The sequence below is a fragment of the Ascaphus truei genome, chromosome 8 (genome assembly GCF_040206685.1).
Source record: "Ascaphus truei isolate aAscTru1 chromosome 8, aAscTru1.hap1, whole genome shotgun sequence".
Taxonomy (NCBI): Eukaryota; Metazoa; Chordata; class Amphibia; order Anura; family Ascaphidae; genus Ascaphus; species Ascaphus truei.
Genome location: NC_134490.1, coordinates 11,429,966 through 11,443,870, shown reverse-complemented (window position 1 = coordinate 11,443,870; position 13,905 = coordinate 11,429,966). Strand labels below are relative to the sequence as shown.

At 40.4% G+C, this 13,905-nt stretch overlaps 1 protein-coding gene across 2 annotated transcripts in view; it reads right to left on the bottom strand.

Moving 5' to 3' along the window:
* Positions 1-1,800: 1,800 nt before the first annotated feature.
* Positions 1,801-13,905, bottom strand: part of MMRN2 (multimerin 2) — a 30,001-nt gene continuing 17,896 nt past the window's right edge. Inside the window, exons 2-7 of one of the 2 annotated variants that reach the window (XM_075610524.1) lie at positions 12,654-12,776; positions 10,871-10,977; positions 9,790-9,864; positions 8,298-8,453; positions 5,198-7,105; positions 1,801-3,470 (exon numbers count right to left, since the gene is read on the bottom strand). In XM_075610524.1, coding sequence (XP_075466639.1) covers positions 3,088-3,470; positions 5,198-7,105; positions 8,298-8,453; positions 9,790-9,864; positions 10,871-10,977; positions 12,654-12,776 — 2,752 coding nt within the window. In that variant the 3' untranslated portion in view covers positions 1,801-3,087. The remainder of the gene's footprint in view (positions 3,471-5,197; positions 7,106-8,297; positions 8,454-9,789; positions 9,865-10,870; positions 10,978-12,653; positions 12,777-13,905) is intronic. The other variant, XM_075610525.1, reaches the window with a different exon arrangement.

Below are 13,905 nucleotides of genomic sequence, written 5' to 3'. Positions count from 1 at the left end.
GAGGGACAGGCTGGGGGGAACAGGGGAGCAAGGGACAGGCTGGGGGGAACAGGGGAGCAAGGGACAGGCTGGGGGGAACAGGGGAGCAAGGGACAGGCTGGGGGGAACAGGGGAGCAAGGGACAGGCTGGGGGGAACAGTGGAGCGAGGGACAGGCTGGGGGGGAAAGGGTAGCGAGGGACAGGCTGGGGGGGAAAGGGGAGCAAGAGACAGGCTGGGGGGGGGAGAGCAAGAGAGAGACTGGTGGGGAGACTGAAACACAGGCTGGTGTGGGAGGGGAGAGAATGGGAGCGAGAGAGGCGGGGTGGGAGAAGGAGCGAGAGATGGAGGAAGGGGAGTGAGAGACGGGCAGGAGGGAGAAGGGGCGCGAAGGACAGGCTGGGGGGGGGGACAAGGGGAGCAAGGGACAGGCAGGGAAGGGACAGGACAAGGGGAGCAAGGGGGACGGCAGGGAGGGACAAGGGGAGTCAGAGACAGACTCTGGGGGCACAAGGGGAGCATGGGACCGGCAAGGGGGGGGGGGCAAGGGGAGCAAGAGACAGGCTGGGGGGGAAAAGGAAGCAAGACATGCTTGGGGGGTGCGAGAGACAGGCGGGGACAGAAAAGGGGAGAGAGGCGGGGGTGGAGGGTGCGTGAGAGACAGTCTGGGGGGGGAGGAAAAGGGAGAAAGAATTACATGGGGGGTGGGAATAAGTCATGGGGGGAGAGAGACATTGGAGGAATGATAGGTCAGATTGAAATTATATCGAGAAACAGTGGCAGAAAATAATAAAAAGGAAGTAGGAAAAGAATGAAATGCATGAGGAGGGGAGAGCAGAGACACAGAAGTTGTCTAAAAGATAGGACATGAAGGAAGCGAGAGAGAGACACTAAGGAGAGACATGAGGGGGAAGGAGGAAGAGACACATGATGGGGCAAAGTAGACCAAATGTGATTGATGTAACATTTGAAGGGGGCCCCATTCCTCAAGTTTATCCTGGGCCCCAAATATTCTATTGGCGATCCTGACTACTATACTGTAAGTCTAAATGATTTTGTTTTATCCACACAGTGGCAGTGTTGAGCTGGTTTGTTAGATAACGAACATGTGGTGACTTGAAGCTCCTCGGTGGAATTGGTTTAAAGTTATTAAATGCCCCACTACAATTATTTATTTTGGAGCACCTGCTGATAAACTAGAAAATGTGAACAAAATGTCTAGTTACATTTCAATGTATCAATATAAATATTCAAATAAGATTTTTTTTTTAAAGGCACCTGCAGTAGATCTTACTGTATGTTTCACGTGCAGTTCCCAATGTAAAGCAATGTGATCCAGGCTTCCCTGTAACTGTTAGAATCACATATACACATAGATGGGTTTAGAGACGGGCCAATTTTTGGGGGCAGTTTTGGATCTGCAGCGGATCGGCCGGGTCCTTTGGTCTGTGGATTTCCGCGCATCAATCTCAAAAAGGGCGATTTGCATTCTTGAGGATTTTAAAATTATTATTACCAGTACACTCCGGATTTGCTACCCGTGGATGGATTTGTAGAATCCAATCCGTGAATTCAGCAATCCGTTGGCGGATTCTTAAAAACTCTACAAATCCGCCCACGGGTTGTATCCAATGGCGGATTTTGGTGAATCCGCGCGGATTAAAACCGACCAAATCTGTCCGCGGATTTTACACCAAGAAACAGATTTTGAGGGTTAACTGTGAGAAAATCCGTGAGACGGATTTGGGTGGATTGGCCCATCTCTACATGGGATGCATTCAGTATTATTATGATATAAAGTGATTTTACCCTGAGCACACAAGAAATGACAACATCGGCTTTAAATGGTTCATTTATGTAGTGTTTCCAGAACACGACAGACAATATTTAATTATCTCAAAACTGATATACGTCCAGCTATTAGATTTCCCTAAAGCATTTAGTATTTCAAAAGCTAAAAATAGATCACCAAAGTGTACATTTATCTACAAATACATACTTGTGTAGATTTATATCTAAAATCACAACATCATTTAATAAAATGCTACAAATACAGTGAAAAGGTGATCTTGAGCAGTAGTGAATATATTGAAAATGAACAAACGTGTTATTTCTTCTTATATAAATTAAATAGCTTGGTTTGTTACTGACCGGCACCCCTATCCAGTATCACAATTTGTTTATTAGAACAATGTGATTTAACACAGAAATTGTGTTAAAAAAAAAATCAATTACTGCAGCATTTTCTGTTCCAATTTTTAAATTTAAGCTACATCATTTTAACCAATCCACCTAAAATGTCTTTTTTTTTTTTTAAAGAACACAAAAGGAGGCACATCATTTGATACATCATTACAATATGTGCTTCATGTAGCTTGTCCGTTTCCCACTGCCCACATCACAAGATATCGCATATACTATGAAATCGGAGCTAAGTACCATAACACACATGGCCGCTGACACGCACAAGATTGCTTTGCTCCATATACTCCATAGTCTTTCAGATGGAGATGCATTGTGGTTAGATACTTCTTGCTGCTTCTTACTGAATGATGCAAAGTTTCGTTTTAATGTACACCTTCTGTTAACTCCTTTCCAGCAATGTTTTTCCACCAATGAAAAGTTGAGGCTTTCTAATTGTTCGCCAAGTGATGGAAGGATGAGCTATTTTCAATTGTTGTGTTCGACTTACGACGCGCTTATCAACGTTCTCTTATGCAGAAACAGTGACGTTGTAGTCCTCGTCATTGAAGCCTAACTTGAATTTCATTTTTTGGGGGATTTATCAAGCTTAAATCTCACCAACTTGAGTCATTTTTCTAAACTTCCCTACAGCCAACTGAAGTCTAGACTACCGAAATGTAAAATGCTTGCGATGGGTGGTGGGAACTTTTACAGCGATTCCAAATATAAAAAGTCCAAACAAGCTTGCCACAAAAGTCAGAAGCCTTATGCCAAACCGAACTGGAACACGAGCTGTAAATTAGGCATGGAAGCAAAAACTTACATAGAGCTATAACTACCAGTCTCCACTTGAGATGAATGTTTATTTTTTTATTTTTTGGAATGCTGATCACAAAAGACGTATCCATGATGTCTATTGAGAGTCTCACGTTTTGAATATCATATAGCCAGCAAGAGTAGTTCCAAATGAGTTCTTCTTAATTGAACCCTGGAGAAGTTCGAACCATACTTTCTCATCCTTCTGAAGTTCTACCACTGTGAAACTGTGTTTAATACTTTCCGCCTGTTGGTTACCACTGCTGTGAAGGGCTATTTGTTGGCGTCCACCAAAAACTAAATTTCCCAGTGCATTCCCAGGACCAAAATCCACACTGACCGCAAACGTATAGACTCCACCATGGGGTGCTGTGAAATGACCGTCTTCGGGAGAAAAAACATTTCCATAGTTCAGGAAAACGTCGTTGAACCGTAAGATTTTGACTCCATCTGCACCTTCAGAAAACCCAGCAGAAAAAGCAACGGGAGAATCTGGGAAAATATTGAAGTAGACATGTTTAAGCAACAGCATAGTTACACAAATCAGTAATGGGTATGCAGGGGTTGTTTCCTCGGTACTCGAAATGTGAGTGTAAACTTTTGGAACACGATTTTGGCTTATTTCCAAATTTGATACAAAAGAAACACTCGCTATGGGGTTTCTTCAATAAAATGCAATTAAACTCAAATAAGTATATGATGTAGTGTACCGTAAGTTGTAAACCAATACATCAGACTGATAAAGAAACACTTAGAAAAGTCTCAGCATTACATACAATTTACCAAATAGAAATAAAACCAGATTGAGAGAAATAGGGTTATTTTTCTTTGCTAGATCTGGTAGGTTATTTTTTATACAGTTTTGCATTAATACTGCACATGCTTTTATACCCATGTCACCTCACCCCAGATATACTGACAAATATAACACAAAAAATGACACAGAAAGAGAAAATATGTCCCTTACTACAATGTCTTTACTGTTTCCTCTTTATAAAACCATGAACGCTGACTGCTATAATGTGTGGCATTAGAAAAAAATAATAAATGTTGGGAGAGCATCAGATAATTCATTTCAGGCATTTTTTAATGTTCTTTCCTTAAGTGGCTTTCTCATTGTTTATTACTTTTCCACAAACGAAAATGCTGAAGCAGCTCCAAATTCTATTACACTGATTGAATCCAGTAGATACTCATAAATAATTGATCATGTTCAAGCTCTTAATAGATTTCCGTGGGAGCGCTAATTTATGATGCGCATCGTTGAAAGATGTAAAATGTGTGCATCTGTTAACATGCCCACCCTGCACTGTGCTTCCCTTTACTTCAAGCGCTCACTGTGCCTATGATTATGTTCAGCAAGGTGCCCTGATTGATAACCAGTTATCTTTATAGATTCTTAAATACTAAAATATCTCACAGCCTGGTTAAAGTATGGAATGTTGGATGAGGTTTTTAGCCTTGGTTATTAAGGCTGTGGGTTTAATTGGTTTGGGCCAGTCATGCAATTTGTGATGATCTTTGACTTGTTACGTTTAACTTCTTCGTTTCCATCAATAAAAATGATCTGCTGTGTTGACTAGAACAGCAGAAATGTTTCACACATTATTGTAAATCTCTTTGGACGGTCATATTTCTTAACATCAGAGTAGATTCAATGTAGGTTGTAATACCTTTTAAGGGATCATCATGAGTTCTTCAAAGATAAATTCGTGTGTGGTGTCACCAAGGACCCAACATCATTTTTACCTGGGCCTTGTATTCTGGCCAAGTGGAGGAAAGGGCCCAGATTGTTCTAGAATGGCAACAATCTGGAGGTGCTGCTCTACCAATCTACCAATTTTATCCAGATTTTGTAAAAAATTGAAGTCTATAAGGGGTCATGTGATCTTGTAATGCTTGATAAAAAAAGAATTATTGTGGAAATTGCCCTTTTTTCCTAAATGTTTTATTAAAATTAAGTGAATTGTGCTTGTTTTGTGAAATTCAGAGAACATTTTGTGCATCTCTCCACTGAATTGATGCTTTAGAAGAATTAATTGGCAAAAATACTATCTGGTAATGCTTTTATGCACCATCAGTTTGACTCAAAGTTGCATTTCCACTTATTGTCCAAGGTGGCTAGGCTGTGGGAAAATGCTAATATTCCCATTTGCCCAAAGTCTTTCTATGGAATAAGGGATACTCTGAGTCATACAGCATAAATGTTTAAATCATACCTTGGTTTGGACTGTTACCCTCTAATATTTCAGGTTGCCATAGCTTCTCCGTCTGTTTTTTATCTCTCTTTCTGTTTTGTAACTGTCCCATTCTTTGATTCTTTTTCATCTTCTTAGCAATCAAGGCTTGAACCTTTGCAATGTCAAGAGTTATATTAGAGGCAATCATGTCTTCATAATTCCCAAATATCTTTTGAAAAATGTCCAGGTGTCCCCCAAACAGCTCTCTTAAGGACATAATTTCCACCCTCATAGATCCTACAGAAACATTGAGGGATTTTAAGGAATTTACTATGGTGTCATTACAGCAATCATTTCCATCAGTAAAGTAAGATTCTAGCTTCTTCACTTTCACACCCAAGTGCTTGATGTCCTTTTTCAAGGTCATGATATCGCTATATGCGGACACATCCAAAACATCATCCTTTGAGGCTTCATGGTTTGGTTCCATGTGTTCCAATAGGCTCTCTTTAAATTGACCATCGTGTTTCATGCTTTCTGTTTGCTGTTCAAGATGGAAGACAGTAGAAGAACCAGGTGAATCTCGGTTCCTAGGTTGTAGCTCCAGAAAAAGCATCCTGTCTTTAATGGAATCGGTAGTTAATTGTTGCTTTTCAAGCCTGCTCAGCGTCTCATTGAGAACTTCATAAATTTGTAGTATTGACATCTTTAGAGCTTCGGGGTTATCTTCAGACAAAACCTCTAGAATTTCATCCCCAAGCAAAGCTTCCAAGGCTCTCTCATGTCTCATTGCATCCTCCAGAAGAGAGCTGAAAGAACTATCAAGGAGTTGGATATGGTTAGTCGTCAGCGTGTTGGCCTTCTTCAGGAATTCAACATCATCTGAAACATTTGCAGCCTGGGATTTCAACTTGGAGGTAACATGCATTAGGCTTCTTCCTTGTTCCTGTTGAGCTGTTAGGGATTGACGATTAAGTTGCAGGGCCATTGAAAGGTCTTCAACTGAATTCTGCAGAGAACTTGTTGAACTTTTTTCCTTTTGCTTCACTTCTTTTAAACCAAACAAAACATCCTTAAGCAGGTTTGAGACGTTCCTCTGCACTTCTTCTAGAGCAACCAAATCCAAAGTCATTTTCTGACAGTCACAATTTGTTAATAGATCGTCACTTTCTTGTACATTGGTAATAGTATAATTAAGTTCCATTATCTGTCTCAGAAGAAAGTCTTTGTTTTCTTCCATGATGAGACTTTTCTCTATGAAGGCCATCTGAACTTCATCCGCATTGTTTTTAAATTGGGTCCTCAATTCCTTAAACCCTTTCTCCACAGCAGAAATTTGGTCAAACGTTGCATCTGACTCTTCAAATAAATCTGTAATCTGTTTTCCATATTTTGCAAGAGTCTCATTAATTTGATGGTTAGTAATATGTGTTGTTTCTCCTTCTCTTGGGCCACAAGCTATCCACAAATCTGTGATATTTCGATTTATAGCTTGGATGTCATCTTGAAAAATGTCCTGTTCTCTCCTAAGGTCAGCAATGCTATTATTCAAATGTGTAAAGTGAGACGTCTGCACCTTCTGATGCCTTTTGAACTTCACGTCTGTGTCTGCTTTTATCATGGTGAAATTATAATGGATTCCAGTCTGCTGTGTATGGAAGTGGTTATTCATTTCGCGTTTCATTTGCTCAAGTTTGACAATGTTTTCCTGAATTTTTGACTCAAACTTGGTTCCAAGCTCATGAAGGTCTTTCTTCGGCACAGTATTTTCCAGGAATTTATCCATTCTTTTCCTGTTGGTTTCAACATTTCCTGAGAGGTTCTTCACCATACTGGAAAGATTCTGTAGGCTTTTGTTAAAGCTGTTCCACATTGGATTAAAGTGCTCCCTAAGAAAGTTTTCCACATGAGGTAGAAACACTTCTCGGAGAAGCCGGTCTTCAACTTCTGTAATAAAAAGACAGGGTTTTGAATGTCTTTCACATGTGACCAAATCATGTTCTCACTTATGGACAGACTTACTTTAAATGGGACTTACATGGAAAAGATTACAACTATTTTCCATGTCTGTTCTTAAAAGCACAATTGACCAAGGTACACTTACTGCCTACGTTTGTAGCCAAGAGTTTGGTGAAATTACATCTGGCATTATGGGGTTTCTGTGATTCATTTAAAATGCTCTGTTGCTCTTCCATTTACTTTTCCTTTATGCCTTGTGATATCCCTATTACATCAGATGAATACACTGGAAGTGAAGGGCCTATTTCATTTGCTATAAAATATACAGTTAGCTATACAAAGAAAAATCCCAGTTGTAAAAAATGGACAACGGTTACTACAGGAGGAAATGAAAAACACATAAAAATGTAGCTAGTTCTGCTGTCCATAGATTTATTCAACTGTTTTCCAATATTTAGAGAAATATATGTTAAAATTACTTGCACATAGCATTTAAAGCAAAAGGTGACATTGGGTGCTCATTTGCATGTCATTTCCCAGAATCCGTGACTGCAGTGGAAACACTGTATGCTAAGACAGGGGTACACAAATTTTTGCCCTGCGCCCCCCTGCCTGCTCTCCCCCACTGCTCGCTTCCCCCCATACCTTGTCTGAAGGGTCAAATGATGCAGCAGGGTCATTTGACGCTGTGTTGCCATGGCAACGTATCACCCAAGCCTACTGAGTCACAGTAAGGAAAGTTACAGAGGCCTCACACGGCCCCCCGGCATTTCATTTAAATGCTTTGGGGAAGAGCGCTGGGACTCTGAAACCGCCGTGACCCCAGTTTGTGCACCCCTGTACTAAGAGATACTGGTGAGAAGCAGGGTTGCAGACCTGTCTGAGTCACGTGTGCACATTCACAAGTGATATTTTTATTTGCTGTATGCTGTACAGTGGAGGATTTTTGTCACTTTTGTGTTTCCCATCACTTCTTTAATGTGGAGTTAAAACATAGCCAAACTTATAAATGTACGTTTTTTTACTTACCAGAAGCCACTTTCTCCCAGGAAAGAATAAGTATGAAACTATATATCACTGCACACTATGTGGAGACTCTTGTGTTTAAATTCACTTATTACAACATAAGAATCCCCCTATACAAAGTAACATTCACCTCCTGTTCTCCCAGGCAGCTTACCTGGCTTGGTTTGGTTCTCATTTGATGCGATGGTGATATTGTTTTCTACAACATTTTGCATGTCCAGAAGGTTGCTAGTAGCCTGATGAATGTCATTTTGGATATCCTCCAGGAGGGTTTCCTGTTTTTTAATTGCTTGTATGATCTCAGACACCTCTGTTGATGTAGGCAGTAAGACCACAAGAGTGGCCAATAGTACGTCAGGTGAGGTGGAAATGAATATGTCCGACAATCATGCAATTTAATCAATTTGTCTCAAGGTTGGTCTACAAAATGTTCCCTTCCACACTGCTGAATTTATTGTCTGAGAAAGATATCCAATTATTACAACTGTAAATGTTTACCTGAATATATCATCACCTTGAGAAAGGTCCCGTCTGCGGACCGAAACGTCGGTTATGGTGTCATTGTAACTCACAATATATTTTTTGATTATTCATTGGAGCGCTGCCTCTGATTTCGTTTCAACGCGGTATCGTATTGCATATGTATACATATACATATACACACCACATGTGTGTAATTTAGTGGTCATCTTCATTATACAATGGTCAACCAGTCTTAGCCCAGGAGGTCACAGTTTGTCCATAGACCTGCTGCAAATTTGAATGATTTTTTTTTTAAATTCTAAGATAATTGCTTGTTATTTACAAAAAGTAGACATTGGCCACTGCAGTATTGTACTCCATTAAATAAGTCCACTGGAAGTTCCATACAAATGACATCTAAAAATTTGGACAGTTCATATACATCTTTCCCAATGTACACGTCTGAACTGGGCAAAAGGAGCATGGAAATTTAGGTTGGGTCAGACAATGTTCTTTCACTGTACTCCAGATTTTGTCAATTGTGAAGCAGAAACCTGTGTGGTCTTATTCTATAGCCACCAGCTTGCTATAAATATTAATATCTCTATCCAAACACTTGTTGGTTTTATTTGTAAGTATTTTCTTCTGCTCAGAAACTCATTACTTCTCCTTCAAACACACAAGCACCACAAAAAGGTTAGTTGTTCTTTTTACTGGGAAGTTACGAAAAGTTAAAAGTGATGATTTGCTAACCGTACAAACATAACCTTTTCAGAGGGGCCAGTAAGGCGTCGCAAAGCACATATATTGCATGTCCCTGTAGTAGTGGACAGTGAAAAAAGGTGTAACTACTGCCAGATGAATCCATTTTTTGCCAGAGGGGTCAGTCAATGCTTGGCTGGTCCCTCTGTCATCAAAAGGGTTAAATTAATGTATACCACCATGCTCTGATTCTGAGCAGGAAATGCACCAAGCTCCGATTCAATGTATCACACGTTCAAGTCAATAGCGGTTAACAATTGATATCCCTGAGTATCATTGTATCAGAGCTTTGTGAATTCCAGCCTATGGTTTTAGCCCATGGGAGGGTCTCACTATCAAATCCATGAATACAATGCACACATTTTGTTTACAAGTTTCTAAATATTCCTGTTTCATGGGATGATTAGGTTGGATGAGCATACCTGGGTTGGATAAGTGTTCCTGCTCTTCCTCAGTCCTTTCTGTGTGGTGGGATGGGATGTGAATAGAATTGGGATCTGCAATGACATGGTAGAATTAGGAATTCCGGCTTTAGACTGTAATCGAAAAAACACCAGGGACTGATCATCTTGCACTTCCATTTAACGAGGCAATCCAAGCTGGCGATTTTTTAAATTTTATCATAGAATTGAAGCAGGGGGTCTTCGAACTCCATTAATTTCATCTGCAGGAACCCCTGCTTTATGAGATACTCCGTAGGAGGAGCCTGTAGCCGCTCCTCTTGGCAAGAATGGTTACCGGAATGGCAGCATTTTAAAGCTCCCGATCCCTGTGGGCCAATAGGAAGCTGTGACGTCATCAGTTTCGGCTTCCTATTGGCCCATGTGACACGGGATCTTTAAACTTTGCCAAGATAGCAGCACCCCCTTTGGAGGTCTGTATGTCGGGAAGAAGGGGGTGCCGGGGGCTGAAATGAATGGGATCCAGCTCTGGAGACCTCCTGCTTCAAACCTATGTTAAAAAAAACAGTAATTTAAAAAAAGCATACATTGCTCCTTTAAATCCGATAAACGTAAATGAAGAATAATTTCTAATTGAATTAGATCTCTTATAGCAACCCAGCCCACTGATGGGATACAAAGGCAATCCAAAGGAAGCATAGTAACTATTAAAAGAGCAAAGATAAATGCATAACACTGATTTTTAATTAGAAACTAAAATACCGGATAAACAAAAGCATTAAAACCGGTAAACCTAGGTATAATACCATAATACAGGTATAATTCAACATGAAATAAATGATGAAGCCAGAGGGTTTTTCTCTGAACTCATGAATACTATATGGAGAAATAGTTGGTTTTACATTTCACGTAAAGTTCCAGCAAAATATATCTGTCAAATGTAGTTATTGTTGAACATATAGAAGTTTTTTTTATTTATTTATTAACCACTTTGTTTCCATAAGGGCCAACTTGCTCTGGCAGTAAATAGGTTTATAATCCTCCATCAATTGGAATTAATGACTTTTTCTTTTATAAATGAATGATTTTGTGCTTTTCTTACCAATGTGATCACAGCTGGTGCCAATGTACCCCGGGCAGCATTTCCATTCTAAGCTGGTTACTGCTTTCTGTTTCACTTTGTATACTGGTTTCTGAGCATGCCGATACCTACGTAAAAGATCTCCGTTAGGTAACCAACTTATTCTTAGATGTCATCAATGAAACTCTACTAAGTTTTACTTCTATGGGTTGCATTTTGAATCTCTTCCTCATGTATTGCATTTGGAGAAGGTCAAAACAAATAGACGAACACTGCCATTTTTATATTATTTAATGATAAATGTTGGTCATTTCAAAGACTTTCAAAGCATTATGCATGCAGCTAGGGAGTCTTGTATTGGTATAAGTGAATTTATGTTTACTAAGCAATTCGGTTCTTGCAGCAGATTTCTGCAAGTAACTTTATTTTGTTTACACCATGATAACTGTGTGTGTTATTCTACTTGTGTCATTCTACATTGGGTACCACTATACACCTTTAAATTACCTTTCTGACTATTTACAGAAAGGGCAGACGTATTCTGATACTAAGTGACTTGAGGTCAGACCCTTATGTATGTCAGAAGGCAGTTGAAATTATTTTATGGGGGGTTGCGGAACTATAAGGTGTACTTTCCCGAAACTGTACATGTTCTGTATATTGTAAGTAACCTGTATTCTGTACTCGCAAACAGAAAGCAGAGTCTGTATTCTTTAACACCCACTTGACAGCTCTGTTATAGGTGGCCAGTATTATATCTGGACATTTAATTTCCGGCACTGTAAATCCTTGGTCATATTTTAGTTTAGAGATACACTACCAACACAAACATGCCAACTTCCACATCAAATTTAATGTGCATAGTTTGTGATAGAATCTTGGTATTATTATTAAAGCAGCATCGCAGATTTTATAGTAAATACTATATGTGAATAATGAATCACTAATTTTGTACACATTTAAATGGTCACTGTGTTAAAGAATAAATATATATAAAGGAATAATTTGATACACATGCAATGGAGTAATTCTTCAGCAGGTTTTTACTAATTAGCAGATGAAAGCCATACCTAGAAATATACTCACATGGTATCACAAAGAAATTGCAAATGATATATCCAGCCTTTTTACAGGGGCGTAGCATAACAATTGATACCATTTGATTGGCTAGAGTACTACATCTGTGACGCATGCTAGTGTCTAATAGGAGGTTAGAATCTGCATCTTGTAATGTGTGGCAATATGTGTTGTTGCTCGTGTTTGATAGGCCGAAGGAGGAAGTAAGTGAAGGGCATCTGTAGGAAAACACCGTGCACAACACTTAATTCCAAGTCCGGCTGCACGTATGGAAGTAACGTCCAAGAATAAAAAAATGAGGAAAGCGGCTGCAAAAAGGAGATTTTTGTACTCATTCTTAAAGGGATAGTCACACAAATCCTTTCAACTGTCTAATTGCGAGAATTTTTTTTGGGGGGGGGGGGTTAGCCTAAAACATGCATCAGGGCATCAAATAGAGATTTCTTCCCTTCACTGCCTCTTGTAATGAAAAAGCAAGGGTTAAAATAAAGTTAAGGCACGCTGTATCAGAAGAAGTGTTTACCCTACTCTGATATTTCGCTTAAAACTACAGATAGAATGTTTACCTGATGATAAATTAACAGCGTATCCTGAAATCTTTTGATATACTAAAAAAAAAACAAAAACAGAACCTGAAATGACATTTTCTATTTTTAATTTAATAATTCCTTCAACAGATTGTCTGGGGACCTCTGCAGATACGGTCCCCATGTCAGTGTGTACTCACATAATTTTCTGGCAATCCGGGGTTCCATTGGGACAGGGCTGCTGGGACCTGATCACAAATTTGTCAGTTTTGCACAAATCTACGTACGTCACAACTCGGGAGCGCACAAACGGACACCAGTTTCTAGGGAAGAAAGAACCTAAACCATTAACCTCTCGCATTATTTTGCAATAAGCATTATGATAATATATGCCCTTAAAAAACATTTTGATGATACTTGTTTGCGGTGGTCTGTGTGCAGTGTGAGTTTGACACCAGTAGTCTATTCCTGCCTATATATAGCAGTGGCCCTGAAAACGTACATATACAACTTGAAGCATCTTTTAAAGCACCCTCACTGGGGCATGTCTAAAAATCCCCCACAGTTCCTGAACCGTTAATGGCAATTAAAAAGATCTTCTTGCCCATGTGATATATCTGCCTTTTTCTTCATTTGATATAATGCCTTCGACTGAGCTGCTGATTAAGCCACCTGTGCTGAAGCAGGGATATTCTGAAATCCTGACATTTTTGTAGCTGTTGAGGACTGGAGTTGGCCACCACTGATATAATGGACCCTTAATAGCTTCTCAAAGGGCAGCCTAAAAATAACAGCTCAATGACACATATCTACTAACAGCCAATATATATATAACTTTACTTAATAATCAGAGATGGGCAAAAGTGGCAAAGCTCGGGCTGCAAGTTTTTGCACAAACTTTTCTGTTTTTGCAAAAGCATGCGATCCTGCCTGTTGCCACCAGAGGTCACTTCAACGAACTTGATATTATGTGAGAGGGAGTGAGATACCTGGGAAATATGCTAATTTAGATATGCAAAGTGTAACGGGTATTCCCTGTGAATACAGACGCTACTACCTGCTGTGTATACCTGCGTGGCTCTCAGGAGCCTAAGCCTCCGCTCGAGGAGCCTGGGGTACATACATATAACACAATCTCGTGGTGCAACGCCTCCACCTGCGTGGAGTGGTTCCGCGCAGGACAAATATATATATATATGTAACCCAGGTCTACAGCAGCTCCTAGAGACCCCCCTCCCTTGGAGCAGCGTGGTCGTGGGTGCCGCCGGAGCCAGCGACGGACCCGACGGCTGCTTCCAAAGGTGGGGGCCGGAGCAGGGAGTAGCGTGCTATCTCCGCGAGCAGGCTGGTTGCCGGGGACGCGATCGGGCCGTTGCTAAGGCCGCGATCGCGTTGCTGCGGTCCCGGCAGCTAGCGAGGAGGGCGCCGCCATTGCGGAGAGACTCGCGCATG